The sequence below is a fragment of the Falco rusticolus genome, chromosome 4 (genome assembly GCF_015220075.1).
Source record: "Falco rusticolus isolate bFalRus1 chromosome 4, bFalRus1.pri, whole genome shotgun sequence".
NCBI lineage: Eukaryota > Metazoa > Chordata > Aves > Falconiformes > Falconidae > Falco > Falco rusticolus.
The window spans coordinates 8,257,242-8,279,004 of NC_051190.1; the positions used below are offsets into that span (position 1 = coordinate 8,257,242).

General features: G+C 36.2%; 1 protein-coding gene across 10 annotated transcripts in view; it reads left to right on the plus strand.

Annotated features, from left to right (window-relative positions):
* The window catches only part of CACNA1D (calcium voltage-gated channel subunit alpha1 D), a 239,053-nt gene that overhangs the window by 106,410 nt on the left and 110,880 nt on the right, over positions 1-21,763 (plus strand). For 6 of the 10 annotated variants that reach the window (XM_037385299.1, XM_037385302.1, XM_037385305.1 and 3 more), the window contains exons 4-8: positions 96-235; positions 4,053-4,195; positions 5,611-5,763; positions 6,721-6,917; positions 20,117-20,220. In XM_037385299.1, coding sequence (XP_037241196.1) covers positions 96-235; positions 4,053-4,195; positions 5,611-5,763; positions 6,721-6,917; positions 20,117-20,220 — 737 coding nt within the window. Of the gene's footprint in view, positions 1-95; positions 236-4,052; positions 4,196-5,610; positions 5,764-6,720; positions 6,918-19,518; positions 19,623-20,116; positions 20,221-21,763 lie in introns of all 10 variants that reach the window. The other 4 variants (XM_037385308.1, XM_037385300.1, XM_037385307.1 and 1 more) reach the window with 1 other exon arrangement.

A 21,763-nucleotide genomic window follows, 5' to 3' on the forward strand; every position in this document is an offset into this window, starting at 1 on the left:
AGCAGTACAACTTACCCACTTAGTGCAAATTCTAACTAGTAAATGAGTTGTTAAATTACGTTGTCTTTCATTGTATTTTTTTTTGTCTTTTACAGGAAAAAGTAGAATATGCCTTCCTGATAATTTTTACAGTTGAAACCTTTTTGAAGATTATAGCATATGGATTATTATTACACCCCAACGCGTATGTTAGAAATGGATGGAATTTATTGGATTTTGTAATAGTAGTAGTAGGGTAAGTAACTTATCCTTTATTTATAAAGTCTGTTTGCCTTTGAGTAGTGGCCTACGCATGATTTCTGTTCCTTTGGAGTACAAGAATGAACTGATATGAGTGAAAAATGAAAAGGAAAAGTCCTAAAATTTTCAGCGCTATCTGTGACTGCAGGCTGTGTTGTGCAGTCAGCTTTACAGTAAAAGTTCCCAGGGAATTCTGAGTTCTGCCAAAAAATTTCCTTGGTTGTCGTGCAGGATGTTTTCCATCTGATTTTTCCAAGGTGAACTCCCGATGATTTCCTTACGATAAAGGCTGATCTGTTTAGGTCCATACATTGTTGTTTCATTTATCCCTATACTGTGGTTATGTGGACTTCACCTTGTCTACAGAGACCTCTGGGAGATCCCACGTGTTTCAGAGTGGTGAAGAGTGGTCAGGGGAGGCAGAGTTACCTTAGCGATTCATTGACCTTCCCAAAATCTGGGCATTATTGAACTTTGGTTTTGGGTGCTGCACGTCAGGCCCCAGATATATACGTCTTTGCTTGCTTGGGGGAGCATGTATGCTAAAAATGCCTTTTTTTATCCCATGTACCTTGCTATGCCAGGAAACCCTGGAGAGTTTGTTCTGCTCCTTGGGAGAGGGACTGCTCGGGCCTTATGCAGCTTGCGGAAGAGTGGGGAGTGGAACATCCCATATATACATTCCTTATATATGTTACACAACTGCTTATGACAAATAACATTTTGTCAGCAACTTTGTGTCAGTGGTTGAACTAGATCCTTAGATCCTGCGTTTGGCTATCTAAGGAATTAATCTTGAGGCATATATTCCCCAATTCCCTAATTATTGTGGAGATTATATTGAAAAAAAAGGAATTTCCAGTACTATAAATTTTGTTTACTGAAAATATTTATTATATATAACATGGAGAACATTACCGATATAAAACTTTCTATGCTGTGGCTGGCTTGCAAAGACTACCTTGGCATGTAGTATGCAATTCTGATTTCATTGTTCGGTTCATGCTATATCAGATGTCGCCTGTAATTGAAACGACCCAGAAATCAGTGTGTGCTGCTCTTAACTCATGTTACTACATTAAGGGGAAAGAAAAAGATGCAAAGTAAAGGAATTTGTCATAAAGCATTATTAAACTTGAGCAAGTATTATGCATGTATGAATGCCTGATTTGTAGCTATTTGATTCTGAGATAATAAATGTTATTGAGAAGACTGTATTTGGGCCAGTTGCTTGGCATTCAGGCCATTTTGGTCCAGGACTAAAATTTCTGTATAAATAGATCCTTCATCAGGTCAGGTCATTCTCAACAGATTGGCCTCTGTGCCTGAAGGGGAAGCTTGGTGGGCAGGTGGGGGGACTATCACACGTAAGAGCTCTATTCTCTTGCCAGGCAGTCACTTGAATAGACCTCTTCCCTTTTGTCAAGTGACCATGGAGTTACAGCAACCCTGGAGCAGTCTAATTAACATGACCTCTATCTTTGGCTGTGTCCTAAATACATGATAACTAAAAAATTTTCCATTAACTCATAAAACACTCATTATTGGGAGGCTAAATCTAGTTAGGTCAAATGCTCACACTGAATCCATGGAAAATAGGAGGAAAAAAGGACTACTTGTTATCAAATACCTAAAGTATTGCACTAAGATTTAAATTCTAGCTCAAACCCAAAAGTTTTGGAATATAAACGGCTGTGTAGGTTGTCATCAGTCTACCTGGAAGACAAGGTAGACCTTTCATAACATGTCAACACTGACAGAACTGCAAGCAGTATTTTTGTTCTTGCACTCTGTGAGCAGTATCTTTTGTTCTTCTTTTAAGAACACAATGCACATAAGCAAGTAAGGCAAGTATGAGTCCATTTATTTAATTAATACTTAAAAGCCCTGTGAAAAATTGATTTTCATATATAACCCATGGTGCATATGGAATCACTTTTGGATCTGATTTTGTTTGACTAGTTTCATTGTGAAATTCCATTAGGTATTTTAATAGCTTTGAAAGAGCTGCCATGATGTCCTGTATTGAATGTATTAGATGAAATTTGCTTCATGTGCTTTCTCAGCAGAAACTATAGCAGTCCAAGTGCATAAATCTTAATTATATCAAAATAAATCTCTACTAGCAAAAGGGAAGCATGTATAGAGACTTTTTTCCATGGCATCAAATTTGGCATTTAAACTTTGGTAAACTGTACAGGAAAATAAATGTCAGTTTTAATAAAGAAGATCAGTGGTTCTATACCTTAATGGCTTTATAGGACAGACATAAAATGACAGAGCTGTAGACAAGCTGTGATGTTTGTGATGTGGTGTTTTCTCCTGTCTTTGTCAGTTCTCTCTGATACAAGAGTGTGAGCTACTTTCAGAGCAGTCTACTACTTGTCTGCATGCTATACCACATAATTTCCGTTGATTTCTGTGAAAGAATAAGGTCCTGGTAGAGAAAGCTTTCATAGCACCTTCCTGTGCCTGTAGCCCTTCAATTTTCTGAATGATGTGTGAACTGACAGGCTGAAAGCAGCTTCTTTTAATTCAGGACTTGATTCAGAAGTCTGTTTAATCATGTCTGCCTTTAGAGCATGAATAGTTACTCTGAAATCATTGAGGTGGCCCGTTTTCTTAGAATTATGCATCTATGAAATTATAGGGTGAATTAGGAACCGAACATTAAATGTCTGGATTTCTGTGGTTATAGTAGCATGTAGATTGCTGGTGTTCATTCTAAGATCTGTGTTCTCCCTTGCTGGGTTTCGCTCTGGGGGAGAATGAAGCAGAATAGGGATGGCTATTGACTGATACAGGTCAGTTGCTTACTGGGGGAAGAGAAAGTCTTCAATATCCTATTTTGGGCAACCTATTAAATATTACTTGATTTCTAGCAACTATGCAGCGTGACAGAGCTGTGAAACCAGCATTGTAAAAACTTCTCTTGGCAAAACCAAAAACCTGCATATTTCTAGAGTCCTTTACAAGTGTGAAAGATTTTTCAGGGTTACAGAACTCTTATTGACTTGACAACCCTTTCAGGAGAAGTTCAGTTTTGCAACAACTGACCTAAAGACTGTGCAAAGGCTAACATGGTTTGTGAAGTCTAGCTGCAGCTGAAGAAACCATGCATCTGAAATGCAGGTCCAAACTAAAATGAACCTAAGGTTACTTTGCACTTCAGCCACTTGCATCACTTTGAATTGCTGCTAGAAGTGGGAAAGAAAAAGAAAACTCTTGTCTTCCAAACTGTTCTAATGAAGGACTAGCTCATTTCTGCAGTGAAGAAATACAATATAATAAATGAGTCATCTGGGAATATTTTTATCCTCAAAGATATTATGTGTAAGAAACAAATCTTTTTGGTTTTATTAAATGTTGGACTCTCTAATATATTCAGTTTTTGCTGACTGTATTTAGAATATCAAACTGCAGTGTCACTTGGAGTTCATATATTCCACCAAAATTAAAACAGATGGTTTCTAATGATTATCTGTTTCATGTTCTAAAGAGGAGACTAATTTTTCAAATGTTAGAGCTAAAATGTTTGAAAAAAGAAGTGGCAAAGTATCTTCATTTGTAGCAGATTGTGTATACAGTCAGAAAGCTAATTTATTGGATACTGCATGATTGTCGCTCTCAGGAGGGATTAGAAACTCTCGCACTTCATAACTTTTCCTGTCATGATTTAATGTGTAAATATACCTCTGATTTTGACAGTTGAACAGCTTTTCGGAATTATCTGCAGTTCAAGTAATTTCCTAATACCTTTGATTGCATGGTAAATGGATGGTGATGACCTTACCCTTCGTTTCATTTTCTAGATTATTTAGTGTAATATTGGAACAATTAACCAAAGAAACAGAAGGTGGCAGCCACTCAGGTGGCAAACCTGGTGGCTTTGATGTCAAAGCCCTAAGAGCCTTTCGTGTATTGCGACCTCTCCGGCTTGTATCAGGAGTGCCCAGTAAGCTCTTTACTATTTAATTCCATTGGAACGAATACTGTAACTCATCTGATTAGTTAATGTGATTGTTCCAGACACTATCAGAAATGCATAATATAAAGTTGATCTTTTGTTTTCTGGTTGTGTACATGAAGTGAGATTCAAGATGAATGATACCCTATTTTAAGTTGAACAAAGGATTGTGAATTCATTCGGTGTATGATATTCTTAAATGGTCCGATAAGCAGACAAGGGAATACACTTCATTTTTTTAGGAGCTTTATATAAAAGTAAATTACATGTTAAAATGCAAATAAACCAGAAAATAAAATTGACACTTTTTTTATTCTAAAACCCTGTACATCTAAAAGTGTAGGTGGTCCTAAAATAGTTTATATGTTGGTAAGAATATGCCAAAGCACATTACACATTTCATGTTTCCTGCCCCCTCCAATGCACATGAATGCCTTCTGTTTATCTCAGCTAACAGATAAATTAGGAAATTTAAGCAGCAGAACAATATCAGGAAATTCAATTGCTTTCTTTAAATAATAATCCTTCTGTTTTCTTTTAATATGTTATTAATTACTGTAGCTATTTGGGCTGAATAAGAGGTTCATGGCTTACAGTTCAGCTCTTTTCCAGACATTCAAAAGAAGAAACCTAATGCTGTGTTTATTATATCATAGTCTGTTACATGGAAGTGATCGTGATGGTATATATTTAGCAAAAGAAGTTCAGTGAAGAAAGCAGCAGCCTTATGAAATGTCAGAAAGGAAGTCTATTAAAATAAAAATGAGCCATATTTTGTTCTCATTGGTACTGTGGCAGCTTCATTAGTCTGGGATCTACTTCTTCTGGTAAAAGCAAAATTTGGCTAAATATTTAATTAGGGTGAAAAGAAAAATGGAGTAGTTCTGAAAGTGATGCGAGGGATAAACGATAAAAACAAGTTTTTTCAGAGTAAAAATGTGTTTTCTCAGGTAACTATACTCTTATTTATCTCTGCTGACCAAAAATGCAGTTCTGCAGTTGGCTGAGCGTACATTTTCTCAGGATTTACCACAAAGTTGCGGTTGTAGCACAGAAGTTTTTAAAGGTCATATAAAATGAACCACAGCCACAACTGATGACTACATCCCCTTTCTTTCTAGAAAGCCGTGAATTCTCGTGACACATTTCAAGCATTGACTTCTATGACATCACCTCTGTTAACTGAGGAAATAATTAGACTTTGACACATGGTTTTAGATTCTTAACAAGTATGTTATGTTACAGGAACATTTTGTAGTTCTGGGCAGTAGAATTTTTTTTTAAAACTCATTGAGTCTGCATGTCTGTATCATTAATCTCTAATAATGTGTAATTATAGAAGTTTTGGTAAGACAAGACATAGAAGTCTGGTTCATAGCTTGTGTCTTCTTTTTTTCTTTTAGGTTTACAAGTTGTCCTGAACTCCATTATAAAAGCCATGGTCCCCCTCCTCCATATTGCCCTTTTGGTATTGTTTGTAATCATAATCTATGCTATTATAGGATTGGAACTTTTTATTGGAAAAATGCACAAATCTTGTTTTCTTATTGATTCAGGTAAGTCACGAAACTGTTGACTGAAGGAAGGGATTAATTCTGTTCTCTTTCAAGTCTGTGGCATATTAGTTTGAAATACAACAGCCGAAGCACTAAGATTGTTGTAACCCCAGTTCCTACTGTGGTTCGTAATTTCAGGAAAAGTGCATTAAATTTAGAAAACAACAGCAAAAATGCAAACCAGTTAGAGACTAGAACATGCTTTGAATAGGTTTTATTTTCTGAAACGTCTAACTAAAATGTCAGTAGCGAAAATGGTAAGGGTGACTATCCACAAGGAACAACTCGGTACTGGTTTTTCTGATCTCTGCTTACTGAAAAGCTAGCTAGCCCTGTTCCAGGGAGGATTTACTGCAGTTCACAGGCTGCGTGGTCTCACCAAGATTGTGGCCGTGTACTAAGAAGCAGAGTTCTGAAATGAGTAGTGAAAGAGAAGGGTTTCTCCATCCAGGTGAAATGATGAAGTGAAAGTGTTTGTTGTGGGAGAGTTTTGGAGTGAAATGCCATGAGAGAGACATCTTACCTGATAGCTAAGGGTACATTTTTGTCAGCTAAGTTCTGAAGTAGACTGTATGTAGAAATCAGTCTGGATCTGTTTCCCTTGGTTGTGCCTATGTTAGTGTGAAGTGGCATGAAATGAAGAAAAAGCAATGAAGAGGGAAAAAAACCCCAATAGCATAAGGAGATTCTAAACGTTGTATGATTACATGTTTCTTTCCACTGCTCAATTACTTGAGCTCTTTTGTACATTCAGATTTGATTAACTTCTTTTAAGGTAGTAAGGCCCAGATGTGAGGAGACTTAAAGCTCTGAAGCTCGCATGGGTTGCCTTCCTCACCTTTTCTCAGGCTGATCTCTGGATTTACTTTGCAACAGGGTTGATACTTCTTTGTGTGAAGATTTAACTCACAAAAGTATAAGAAGTGAAAGTTCTGATTTTTTTGGGTCACTTTTCAGATATACTAGTTGAAGAAGATCCAGCACCTTGTGCATTCTCAGGGAATGGACGTCAGTGTGTCATGAATGGCACTGAATGTAAGGGTGGATGGGTTGGACCAAACGGAGGCATAACCAACTTTGATAATTTTGCGTTTGCAATGTTGACTGTGTTCCAGTGTATAACCATGGAAGGATGGACTGATGTGTTATACTGGGTAAGTTCATAAATCTCTGAGCTTTTTTAACTTTCAAACCAGCAAGCTTCTGTGTTCAAGTGAGAAATAAGCAGTGTTTTACATTACTGTCAGCAGGAGACCTTGGTGAGTTTTGCAGGAGATGAGCTCAGCTGCATACTTTTTCCAGTCACAGCATCTTACTGGACTCCTCAGGCTAAAAAGACATTTTAGAAACAAATTTATTCATTTCTTATTTGAGGGGTTTTTTTGCCTATTCCATTTGGATAAATGTGATACTACATTTATATCCTTTGGACTATCATTTTTTCATGCAAGCCTACAGTTCTTAAGTACGTCTTTTCTGATTAAGCTTAAGAGCTCTCTGTTTGCAGTATTTCTGCAAAATATTTCACAATATTTACGTAAATTAGAACAAAGCAAGCTCTCAACTGTCAGTACTTGCCGTGGGGACTGCAAACCATTTGTTAACCATTCAGAAACAACGAATCACAAGAGCTGTGAGCCCGACATTGGCTCTGTAGAAGCAGCAAAAGGTACTCATATTCAAAAACCTAACTGTGTAAGTCCCCACCTCTAAATGCTACTCTAGTGTCAGGTCTGGAACCTCCACAATCTTACAACATAAACAGCTGGACACAGACTGGGAAACTGAAGATGTATTTAGTCCTGATTTTACAAATGAGAAAAGGACACATTTTTTTTTAAGGAAAAGGGTGACCTGAATATACAGGTGGACAATTCTCTGCCTAACCCCATTCCAAGCTAAGGACATTACGTTCTTTTGTGAATCTTTAAGCACCTAAATATCTGATGCAAGTGATTTGGCTGATGTTGTTCAAGAAGCTGTGATGGAACCTACCTACCACAGGTGCTGAAATTAAATGAGTTTTCTGTACTACTTGGTACTCAGCAGTAAGTCTTTGCAGCAGTTGGGACCTTACAACAAATATAATTCTAACAATTCAAATGTGGGAAGTATTTATGAAAGAAAACTGATTACTAGTAAGGATGACTATTAGCAAGCCGACAAAAATGGATGAGCTATCTCAAGATGTATCTTGCTACAACTATAGATTATGTTGCTCACAGCAGCTCATGTTTTGAATTTCTTTGTCTGGCCGAGTGGGACTGTTTACTAATAGCACATCTGTTGTGGAGTATTGGATGCAAGTAAGGATGTAGTATTACCTGGTGAACGAACACTTAGTTTTATATGGTCACTTGTTGCAAATCAAGGTGAAATATGCTCTTGCTAAAAAATACAATACCAGAGCCTAGTCTCAGATAAAATCTGTGATACTAGAATATAGAATATGGAGATGTTTTTAAGATAATGTCACTGTTAAAGATAATTAAAGTAAACTGGCATTCTTTTAGGATAGAATGACAAAAGTTGGCAAAGTGTGAATCTCTGCTTCCACTGCCTGTTACCAGAGATACAAAATTGGCTATAAACATGCTAACCTTTAATACTAAAGAGTCTACGATAATGCATAGCTACATATAGGCTAATGTATTTCTCATGGTGTAGGTTTATCAACTCTGGGATTTGTAGACTGTGTGAATGTAGAATTAGTATGTGCTTTATATGACTTGTGTTCATGATAATAGTTATTTTTATCCCTCCTGAAAGAAAAAGGAAGGTTTGCCATGATTGTCTAGAAATAAAAAATACACATTTAACAGCTTTCAAGGCAAAAATATGGCCACATTTCAGTACCTGATAATTCCTCCATCACCAAATTTTTTCAAAGAAAATTAATGTAAAAACTTTGAGGAGTTACTGCATTGAGAATATGATTTACAGAAGATATAGAAACAATTGAAGCTGAGTGGCTCAATATGAAACATTTTTTCCCCTAAGAATTAATGAGCTAATTGGTCTGATGCACCTTAAGAAATATTTGTAGAGTCTCCACTGACAGCACAAATAGTAAACCCATTAAAATAGAATGCTGAATATTGTCACGATCAGACAAAATGCAAGGCTTAAGAAAACTAAAAATTCAAAAAAATCAAAACTGCACATGAGTTATTTATTTCTCTGAGTTCCCTATGTAGAAGTTATTTACAGGTACATGGATGTCAGTTTTCACGTTATTTTAAGTGATACTGGGATTATTAGATAGAGAACCAAACACTTATTGACCTAGTGAAATACAATAAAAGTCAGCTATTCAAGTGGCTTTGGAATCTGTCTTAACTGATGTTTATGTAATTATAGATCTGGAATCTTTCTGTCTGTAGACCAACAAACTGCCTATTGTCAAGCTGAAATGACTCACTGAGGACAAGAGGAATGATGATTTATATGTTTTAATTTTACCCCTGAATTAAGCTGAGGTAGATTTAGCTATTGCTAGCCAAAAATTGGAAAATACTTTGTTGTAATTATAAATTGCAAAACCACTAGGGATATACCAGATTGTAATAAAAATGTCCAAAGAATCTAAGGACACCATTTTAACTAGACATGCATGGGTTTTGAGTGTTGCTTTTTATTTAGAAATCTGTTGATGATACACAGACTTAATGAATTTTATACAAAACAAAAATAAAACCAAACCCACGATTATTAGAAAGTGCACAGAATTCTGATTTCCATTTGGTCACTGTGTGAACAGTAAAATTAACTCTGTAGGCTTATCTTGCTAGCAGGTGTAATCTGAGTGGGTGAAATATGTGCAATATTTTGCATCGTGTTGTGTGGCATTCTGTTAGCACGAATGACAGCTGAAAATGACAGCTTCCAACAACACTCAATAGCACAGCTCGTTGTCACCTGGTTAACAACAGTAAACTTGGCTTAAAAATTCTCCAAGCATCAGTAATGATTTTTCTCTCATGCATATCTATTATAGATGGAGGGCTTGATCCTGCTACTGCTAGGCACCCTTCAGATCCTGGTGACTCACACGGACATCCTGCTGCTCACCAGTTTGCATCTGAATCCCATATGTCCTGTCATTTTTTAGAGTGTCTTCATCTGGCTTCTTTTCTCTCTAACTGAGGTGTAACTCACCGGATAGCACATATTACATGTTTCATGCACAAAAAAATGCGACTCCTCGGGGCCAAATGCTAGACTTAGCTGTAGAGGTCAAGGGCTGGTGTCCTTGTTTCCACCAGCCAGTGCAGCACAGTGTGTTCCCAAACTGTGTAATGTTTGTGGCTGCACATCTGTATATCTTCTCCGTTTATATCAGGACTGGGTTTATTCCCAGTCTCAGTCTTTTCTGTTTGCTCTCTAGCCCTAACCGGAGGTTTATGCTATTAGTTTTGGATCCCAGTGCAGTCCTTGTCGTTGGCAAAGTGGCAGTTTCTGTGTGCCCAAGTTTTTAATGCTCTGGCTCACATTCTCAAGCTGAGAGCATAGTATTCTTTGCCTCATTTTCAATTTAAGCTAGCAAGCACTCAAGAATTAAAAAATCTGAGTCTACATTTGCATATCTGGCTCTAGATTTTTTTCGTGTCTTTCAGACATCTAGATTTATAGTCTATTAATGGCAAACATTTATTTTGTAAATCACTCTTTATTTTTAGCTATTTCATTTGATATGTAGGAACATACATAATGAGCAGCAGTACTTGCCAGTAAAACCCCCAATTTTCCAGCGTACCAAAATTATCATGTTTAATTCTTCTTGTTTTCACCATAGTGAAGTTATCTTCAGTTCCTACACTTGAATAATCTACACTGACACTGCTGTGACTTCAATGAAAGATGGGCAGGGCCTCTGTGAAACAAACTAATTGCCGTGATGGCTTGCCAGCACAGTTGATTCAATAATGGAGCTACTGTATTGGTGGCTACTGAATTTTACTAAGTCAATTTTATGGACAGACTTTGCATTACTAGCTCAAATACAAACAGCTCCTCAGTTCTCTGACACCTAGCTAGCACTAGGTTTTATTGATCTGGAGACTTTTGAGACTGAAGCGCTCAAGTTGAAATTGCTGAGTAATGGTACGTTGATGTCGTATATGGTTTTGCCTATTAATATACTTACTGATATGTTAACAAGATACTCTATCAAGGATTCATGTTTAAAATACACGATTCATTCCTTGAGATGTCTAAGCGATCTATAATATGTCTAAATCTTGCATAAGGTTTAAGGAAAGGGGTGTCAGTTTCTTTTTTTTTAAATGTCACCTTCTTAAAACTAGTGTCCCTTACTACTGTTTGGTAGTAACGTATGTTATCATCAAAGAAATACTTAATTCATAACTCCTCTGCTTTTATTACAAAAAAAAGTGTGCACTTAGAAATCTGTTTCTTGCTTTAGAAATCAGGCTTTATATACCCCAATATACTTCTTGCAGCAGCTTAGAACATTTGAAGAAAATCAATATTTTCTGTAACACAGCCTGTTCAGTATATCTTTACTATTAAAGATATTATTTTTTTAAAAAATAGAATTAAGATTGATTATTAAAGAAATAATCAGTATTTCTTTAAATGTATTTTCATAACCAAGTACAAGAGCTGTGGCTTCCTTCCTAGCTTTCTAATAGCATGAGATGACTTTATTGTGCATAAATTTAAAGGTAGAAAATCACTATGTGTTTGTTTCTAACTGGATGAGAATTTGAAAAATGCTTATAACTCACACATAAACCTATGTTTTGAAAAGAAAATAGTTACACTAATAAAACAAAGCAGTCGATTTTTTCAGAATGTCAGTCAAATGATCAGAAACTCAGACAATCTTCTAATCATGTCACTTTTTAGAATGCTCCTAGTTCAAGAATCTTAAAGGACAGCCTACTCAGAAGTATTATAAGGTGACATAATATACTTGAAACCAGCTGATGTTCAGCCAAAGATCTTTCCTAAACACAAGCAAATATTTTACAAATACATCTCATAAGAAAATCCCTTGGCCCAGGCACAAAATGTATTATTAGTCCATAAACAAAAAGTTGCAAAGTATGTTTGAAGTCTTATCAAAACTGTCATCAGAGTGTTGAGCAGGAATTGCTAAAAAATATGTCTCAAAAAATATGACCAACAGTCAAATAAGCAATAATACTTGAGAACTTCGAATGATTTAATAAGCCAATTGGAAACAAATACTTGGAGTGATTTAAATCATATTAGTCCCATTACAGTGGCAGAAGTGGAAGGCATGTTATTGTATCCAAACAATACTTGTCAGCAATGAATTTCAGCTTACAGTCTGAGAGAAGTCAAAGAATGCTCGACAGATTTTTTTCCCGGTTGGAAATACTCAGCAAACGATGTTGAAAATTGTGAGAAAATATGCTAGAAAAATCTTTACAAAATACTTATTTCTGCCTTTGTCTGCTCTGTACTGAGGATAGCTTAGTGCTATTCTCTTAGCATCACTCAGCACCACTCACAGGTCATGTAAGGGAGACTTCAGTGAAACAAGTCAGCTCATCCCCAAAGGCATTGACGTGCTGGATGCACAGTGCTCCCAGCCTTTGATGACTATATAGCCAGAAATTTAACACACGATATCCAGCTGGAGAAAGTGTGATAGAAATTTTGGATGACAGTATTAATATACTGCATAAATCACGCTTAAGAGCCAGGGATTGCAGGCAGGATTTTTAGAATCTGTGTGTTAATTACTTGAATCCAATGTAATGTTAAAATCTAGTTTAACCCCCCTGCCTTTTAGGTAATTACTTGGACTAATTACTTTTTATGTTCTCTAGACATAAAAGGCTCCAAATCAACCAATTTTAGATGGCAAGGAGACAAGATTTAAATTACTAATAAATTACAAACCTCAGAAAGAGAGAAAAGGGAGTGATCAGATTCAGACATGGAAACGGATCTACCAAGCCAAGGAATACACATATTAAAAATTTGAATTAGCATCGAAAAGGATGTTTGTATAATATAGCTTTTTTCAAATGAGCATCTTAACAAAAAGACCCCACCTGAGGAGGATTTTAAACTACCTCACAGCAAATGTCTGCTGTGCAGTAAGTTTGATTTACTTTGACAAGATACCTGGTATCTCAGTATTAGCTGCCTGCTGACCTGTACTGCAGTCAAAGCACAGAACTAATTTCTTGTCATAGATGATTGCAAATACTCCAGAGAACATACTGTTTCTCCCCAACAAGTTTAAATAAAATGGATAGAAACTGGATTAGAAGTAGGCTAGACTTTAGGTAGTGCTAAGAACTCCAGTAGTTGAATAGCTAGAATTTCTTCCAAAACCTTTGCCAGAAGCAGCAAACAAGCCTTTTCAAACCATTCCAGTTCCCAGGCTGTCCCAGGATAACAGTTTAGTAAGTAAATTCAGATCTACCTTGAGTATTGGGGGTTTGTTTATTGTTTCTACATAAACTAAGGTAACAGTTTTACATCATCGATCCTAATAGTGTGTGCTATTATGCTCGTGGGTGTTGTATTCAGTATATGGGAAATATTAAATATATCCAGTGACATAATGATGCTGTATGGTACATATATAGGTGGCATAGCAGATATGTACTAAATACCATTTTCTTTTCCTATCTCCAAACTGGATACTATTACTCTGTTCATTTTAACACACTATAGCTAAATATTTAAAAATAAAATAGCTAAACATTTAAAAATAAACACACTGTTTATTCAGTAGTTCTTTGAGCCCTTAGATTCAACAACCCAAATCCCTACATAGCTTTTATAAATTTCTTATGTGAAATTAGTTTGGACAATATAAATAAATGGGTAGAAGCACTAACAAATTGCTACTCCTTAATTAACATGCTGCAACCAATGAAGGAATCTAAACACTTCCATTTTGTTATACCTGGAATATAGATTTTTCTTAAACCTGGTAGGGTCCTCCCCTAATCCAACAGAAAACGTTCTCTGGGTTACCATTTTGTAGAGGCAGTACTCTTCATTTTGTTATGCTAGTGTCCATCTGCTCTGCAGATTCAACCTAGGATAGTTACTTGAAAAAGGGAAAATAATTTCTTAGCAGTTGCATTTGACATGTAAGCTTTCCTTGAAACAATTATCTGATCCCCCCCCCCCCGCTGCCCCCAGTTAAAGACAGTAAGCTGATTAATGAAATGCCACTAGTAGTAATTAGCTAAAATAGCATTAGATGCAAAATAAAGTATCTGAATGAAAAAAAAGACCTGCATCTAAACTTATTTCTAACCAATATTAAAAAAAATAATAAAGCAGTCAGCTTTCGCAGAATAAATGCTTTATGTGAGTACCTAAGTTATGTACTTCATTAGCTAACAGCTGGGTAAAAATAACAGCAGGAAGAAATTGACTGTCAGATCAAAGGAAATTAGTAAAACTGAAGCAGTGTCCTACAAGTTGAAGTTTAATTTGAGAGGGTGGCTTATATGTGTCCTGGATGTAAACTGTGCTACAAAGTTGCATACAGAAGACTGGGCTACATTTATAGGTGATTAAGTAATTATGAGGCTCTCGAAGTACTGTAACAATTTTTCATTTCTCCAAGGAATATATTTCTCTTTGGGCATACCTTAACACCTGAGCCATGGAATTCTGAAATTCCAGTTGTTGATGAGCTGAAATGCTTAACAAAGCAGGGTTCTCCACGTTCACATCCCACCAGTCTGGGCTTGTTTCTGTGTCACCAGTATGACAAAGTCAAGTCTGGCCAGCCAGGAGAAGGTCAGGGAAATCTGTGCTTTAACTCCAGAACCCATACAAGATTGAATATAAAATCACATGCTTTTACAAACCAACCTGGAGGCTGCTGCGCTTCAAGCACAGCCTGTTTTAAGTCAGCTTTAAGTTAACTCCACTTTAGCCAAGAATATCCCAGGACACAACCTTTGAAGCTAGAAGGCTTTGACAAGCTGTCTGGTGTGCTCTCACATGAATAGAATAAACAGCCTGTGATCCAAGGTTTTGTGAGCCTGCATTGTATGATTCAAAGAGTGCAGGATTAGTCCCGTTTCATAAAATACTGATTTCTGAAGCATTTTAACACCTGTCGAGAGATTGTTTGTCAGTCTTAATAAATTTTAAGATGGTTGAGTATATTATAGGTGACAATAAATAAACCCACCAGTTATATGTCTACTGGAATGTTATAAAAACAGAAAGGTAAAATTGAGGAAACTAAGGAATAAGAAATTAAGCGAGTTTGAATCATCATGGAAGATAATTTGAAATAAGTTCATGCATCAGCACATTATGTCTGTAATAGTACAAATGCAGAATTAGAGGCGTTACTGCATTGCTTTATCATTATCCCCAGTTAGGGCTTAGATGAATTGATACATACAAAGAGCTTGCAATAATTTCAGTAGAACAGTATCAGGTGTACAGAAAAGACCTTTATCTGCGTGCAATTGCATTTGGGGATTTTACTAACAGTTACTGCAGATAGGGATAAATGAGACATTTTAATGATTTCTAATTGATGTTTTAGATTGGAGTGTGCCATCTGCTGCTGTGTAATACTAATGGTTATGTCTGCTGTAAATTTGGCTTTCTTCCTGTTTCCCTTCAGAGTCTCGGTCTCAGAATGCTGCATTGTAATGATCGTTGACTCCAACTGGAGAGCAGCTAACAGGATAATTCACTCCACATGCCAGATGAGGCAGTTTCAGACTGTACCGAGTTTGTCCGATCGGCTCAAGATAATTCTTCTGCACTTTGCTGACATACACTCACAAACATATAGATGTAAATATAAAGAGCCAAATATACAATGAGAATTAATTACTCTCCACCAATTTAACTTGCGTAGCATAACTTGTCTCCAGATCTGGTAGCATGAACAAATGGGCCCTTTTACAGGGACTTTTGAACTGTTAGTTACTGCATCCCTTATGAAAGGGATAGGAAGATTTTCAGAGATCAGTTGAAAATTATTCTCAAAGCTATTTAAACGTACAAATTTACTTTAACATCCGTATGAAAGAAGTGCAAATGCCAGAGCGTAGCCAAAAATGGTATCTGAGTAGTACACATCTACTGTTATGGTGAAACAGATTTAAGTGGTATGAAAAATACTTTGTCCTTCATATCATTCATCGTCTCATCTGTCCTCTGGTTGATGTGACGGACAAACTAATTAGAAGTGAAATCCAAACAGTGAGACTAGATCTTGAAAAAGACACAAAGAAGGGCAAGAAGGATGGTACTTGGGGGTGTCTTTGCAATATGTGTTATGGATGATAAAAGCTTAATGGACTCAAAAAGAGATGGGACAAGTGCGTTTTTAGAGCCATTAAATACGACACCTCCTTTGGTATAGTATATCCAGGAGCCACAGTGTGTGGGAGTCTTGCAAGGCTTTTTGCTGAGGATTTGAGATGTGGCATCTCCTAGATTTGCTGGTGTAACTTTAGCATGGTTTAGGGGCTTTTATTGTTTATGTTTTCTTAGTTGCAACTTCCCATGCATCTGCAATTTGTGTCTTCCTAACTCCTCATTCTGCACTTTGGGTGAGAAGTCAACATTAATCCTTTCAACTGAAAATACCTTGTTTCTGCGGATGGAGATTTTCCTGGGCTCATATATTAACCAAAATCTGCCTCAGTTTTTAATCAGAAGGCAAATTGACTCCTTTCATCTTTCTTTAATTGAAAGTTATGGAAAATGCCACTTGACATGCATGAAATGAGCTGCAAAGTTTTCCAAAAGGAAAGGACTTCTTATACTTTCATCTCTGGTATTAATGCAATCAGAAATATTACTTCATGAATAGAAATTACAATGCATTACTTGAACAGAGTTTAATTGTCTCTAGAATGAAATGGTGAAAATCTTGAGTAGATGCAGTTTCAGTCGGTTGCTTTTAGGAATTCAGTCTTAGATTAGTGCCAAGGTGTTCTACTAGATTAAGGGTTCCTGAGTTAGGAATGATTTTGATTTAGTTCAGCATCTGCCCAAACCATAGTATTCTTCTAGCACTGCTTAGCTGCCGTTTCCAATTTTTACATCACAGGACATTAGTCCTTGATAGATTAGCCTAAAACATTGGGCTTAAAATCAAACTGCATAAAAGAGAAGGAAATTTTTTATATGCTATGCACTATGAAGTGAATGAAGGAAATGCAAATCACAGTTGCCTGTGTTAATAGAACCTCCATGACAGAGCATGGAAATTTCAGCTTTGTTCCTGGGTTACTAAGTCAACACAATGCTTGGCTTCTTGAATATGTTCTTTTTGTGAGCAAAAAGAGTGCATCAAGTTGGATTGCAGTGATTCCCAGAGCGTTCTCGAAGTAAAATTGTGAATGTTAATATTTCATTTTTTTCAAAAAGATTTATAGCAGGAAAATGTTGGCGTCAACACCAGATGAATTTATGCCTTCACTCTGACTTACAAACAACTGTTTGCTAATAGTCCAGTTCAGTTAGATGCAAAATGCATTCACATGTATTTGAAATGTGAGCGAACTTTTTTTTATCAGCTATTGTTAGAAAAACATTTTGCTTGTATCATACGAATAATTTCTCTAAAGCAAACTCAGTTCTAAAGTAATTACATAATTATGAATGTATGTTTTTAAAAAAAGTTAAGTAAATTTTATTCCTAAACCTTAAGGCTAGATGCCTACAATTGAAAGAAGATGCAAAGGGAAACATACACTGGGACAAACCAGAAATTCAGTCTGGGCAATAGGGTTTTTTACTAAATACCTGAGCTGCTTTATGGTTAAGAATTCTCAAATGTAGGGGACTTGCTCTGAGGGAATGGGCATGGATGATAAAAATCAAAACAGCACAACTGATCTCCTTAGGCACCTGACATGCCAAATATTGCTAAAAGTGTTGCACAGGAGGCTAAGTGTAAGGAGGTAAGTATAATGGCAGCGTTATGAATGATTTTATTTCCATATGAATATGCTGTTGCCGAACTGGACTGTGGAAACGTGGGATCTTTTAAAATTGAAGGTAGTGATCCAGCCTCTCTGAATGGTTATAACCCTTCTCCGTTTTAATTTCCCCAAAGTGTAGTTTTATTTTTAGGAAATTAAAAAAAAAAAAAGGAAAATATCCAAATCACATATATATGTTACACAGTTTTCTTTTTTTTTTCTAGGAAGTCTAAATAATTTTAAGTTACTTTCCAGTGCATCAGTTCAATTATTAAAGCACTGTAAAAGATGATACATAGAGAGATTATTTTGAAGGATGAAGAAGTTGTGTAAAATAATCTTCTTTGGTTATATAAGAAGTTTGTTTACTTTAGTTGGTATAAAGTGGCATTATTACAGATCACCATTGAAGAGAAGCGCCTAGGGGTCTTAACCTGCAAAGACTTAATGCGTGTGCTTGTATTTCACCACCCACAGGGCCACCTTGCGGAACCTGAGATTTTGATACATTTTTAAAGATAGAGGAAAAAAAAAAAAAGTAGTACAGTTTGAAAAACATTTGTTCGCATGTTTAATATGTCTATTCCAACAGAGATGTTAAGGGCAGGAGTCACATTTGACTATCGGTAGAGCTCAAAGCCTAATCACAAATTTCAGGTACAACAGATAAACAGCATTCGCAGAAGAGGAAAAAGGTTTACCCAAAGATTGTTCCACAATACCATATCCAGTCCTGAATGCTCAAGCAATTTTTATTGTCTGCTGAATTTTCATGGCTAAAAAGCATCTTAAGACAAATCTAATGCAAACTGGTCAGCATAAACAAAAAAGCCAGAATAATTCCTCTTGCATAAGATACGTTTCCGAGAAGTTCCAAGTCAGAATTTTTTTTGTAACTTACCAAAATGTCTTTTTGCACCTGAATGCTGCACACAAAAATAAATTCCCTGGGGTTTTAAAATATCTGTTTTTCTGAATAGGCCTTTTTAGATTTCCATGGGTATGTTTAAGTCCATCGCCTGATAGGTATAATGAGCTTGCTAGGAATACACTGTGCAAATGGTCTTTTATAGAAGAGTTTGTGTGAGTCTATGAAGTGTATTTAAAGCTCAGTTACGTCAACCTTACTTTAAAAAATCAACAAACCAATAACAATAACATTGTTCTTTATTTAATTTTTGTTCAGAAGTGTTTCTAGAATATTTCCATGTTTCTAAAAATGTCTGTGTTTCTAAAATTTGATTTCAGTTTTTCATTTTCCTAAAATTGTGTTCACATTTTTTATGGTAATTCATTTTCATTTATTTCCTTTTGAATTAATTTAAAATGACTGCATCCAACTGTAGTATTTCAGGAAAAAATAATACTGAAATACCATAGTACAGCAAAATATTGCTTGTACTGTTGAGAATATATATTACTGTTTCTTATCTCAAAGGATCATTTGCAGAGCTAGGATATATATGAATTAAAATCCTAATACTTCGATATACTTTTAAAGCATCATTTTAATCAGTGAAATCTGAAATTCATTTCATGTTCTAGATGTTAAAGAACAGAACTGTTCCAGTGCTCCATTTGTGTTTTCTAATACTTTTTGATCTGAATGTTAGGTTCACTCAGTATTTTGTTTTAGGGTATGTATTAAAAATGCAAAGTGAATGTGGCCAGTGCCTTCTTTCCCATATTGTTCCTCTTTGAATACTGAAAGAATGCATAGAGTGCTATCTCACCTGAATGATTAAATTCTCTTTTTCTCTGACTCTTCATTGCTATTACTATAGTGATCTACTCTATAAGATCATCTTATTTCTTGCAGATGAATGATGCTATGGGATTTGAATTGCCATGGGTGTATTTTGTCAGTCTCGTCATCTTTGGGTCATTTTTCGTACTAAATCTTGTTCTTGGTGTATTGAGCGGGTAAGCATACACCTTTTTCATCATGAAGGCAGAGTCCTGAATTCAGTTGCCATGAACACACAGGTTATCTTATACAGGTGAGACTTCAGTTGTTGTGACATCTCTGAATACACCTTTATTTCTTTCTCCTCCAATTAGAACAGAAACAGCTTTCTGTAGCTATCATATAAATAACATATAAACACCAAAATCAGAGTTTAGATGTACCAGTGTATATTCTTCGTGTCCATACTTGTGGCAAAATTATAAGAAGGACTAATAATTCTCCGGCACTTATTTAAATGTTACTGTAATTAATCTTCTAAAGCATCACACCTACAACATAATTTGGGTAAGTAAAGAAATTAAACAAGTGCTCATTGATTAATTTTTTAAAAGAATGAAATAAGCCATAAACTTCCAGTGTTGAAACCTACGTGATCTGGCAGCTGCAAAAAGGACTCTGCTGTTTAATGAATGACTGAATCATAACTTATTTCCTTACATTTTTACAGGTAAATGATGCAATAGGATGTGAGTGGCCATGGATCTATTTTGTTAGTCTTATCATCCTTGGCTCATTTTTCGTACTTAACCTGGTTCTTGGTGTACTTAGTGGGTAAGCAGTTGAGTTAACATTGTATATGCTACTGCTACTTGTAAGATGGCCTCTGCATTGACTCAAGCTTCTCAGCAATGGCTTTTTGCATGCACCTGAGACTCTTATGTCATCCTACCAGTGTTTGCCCTTTTGACTGAACTGTGTGATTCTAGTGCCTGTATCTGTCTGACATCACGTTCACCATGCTTGCCAAAAATATTCATTAAATGAGGCACTAATCTCTTTATTCTATAATATTCCGGCGGGGAGAAACATTATTTTGCACACAGAGATGGGTGGTGCACCTGTACAAATATTCTCCCCTATAGGACAAGTGTCCTTTTCTGAAAGCCCAACTTTTGCTTTTGTTCAAATATCCATAAAATAATTGAAATGTTATTTGTGTTTACCAGTCAGATTGCAAAATATTTTTATTGGGTGCTTCAAGATCTGCCTTATGGCAAGAGTACGGCTAGATTACCTTGGCACAAAGTGTTTAGTGCTTCCTGTGTTGTCCAGCTGTGTACTCCTGTGATAGCCTGCACCAGCAAGCTGATGTATTTATCAGTAATCAAGTATCAATTTAATATACTTCTGAGTGGGAGGCTGTCACAGCTTTTTGTTGGTTTGTGCATTCCAGGCTCCAGCCAAGAACTGAAGCGGTGTCAGTTGTAGCTGTATAATGTGGTTTAAAGCTGTAGGTTATGGCAATAGTTTGCAAGGCTTTCTTCTTACAGAGCCCCCTCACTGAGGTTCAGCTCCACTTCCTTTGCCATTTCCTGGTTTCTAACATATTTGAGTTTGGCAAAACTCCAGTTCATGGTAAAGATATTTTCCAATAAGTACATAAAAGGTCCGGCTAGCATTGGAACGCCAAAAGAAAATTATTATTATTATATGCGTTAGCATTTAGTTATATAAGACACGATATTGTTCTGGCAATCTTAGGCAAGCCGTGCCCTCTTTGTTAGCCAACAGAAAAGTTTCTCTTGCATAGAAAAGCAGCCTGACGTGATAGCTGATGGTGCCGTCAGACTGCTGATGGTGTGTGTACAGGCTCTGCCAGGCTGTGTGTTACGTTTGAAAGCAATTAAAAGGCATGATTATATTCCTGGAAATCAGGCATTCAAACAAAAGTTCCAGTTGCTGATATAACTGTGTTACAAGAGCGTTTTTATCTGATGAGTGGTTTTACAGTTTGTTTATTTAAGTCCTAAGTCATTTATCCATGATAGATCACTGTTGCACCCAGGAAACGAGGGGAAGAATAGTTTTACCTTACTGTCAGAATCACTGTACAAAGCAGATGTTTAAAAGCAAAGAGGTAGTGCTAAAAACACATTGCTGATTTTTAGATTTAATCTCTTCCTTCCAAGACCTACCCTGTAAAGTCTGATTTATACAGTCGTATTGACTGTGATTTATTCAGGGACAAATGTGTAAGTTGCTGCAAAGCGAAGGGCCTGGCTTTCACGTCACAGCCACAATGGACAAACAAAATGAAGAAGAGAAGGACAGTAAAGGAGGGTAGCTGCAGTGTGATTTATTTCTTCTTTTGATA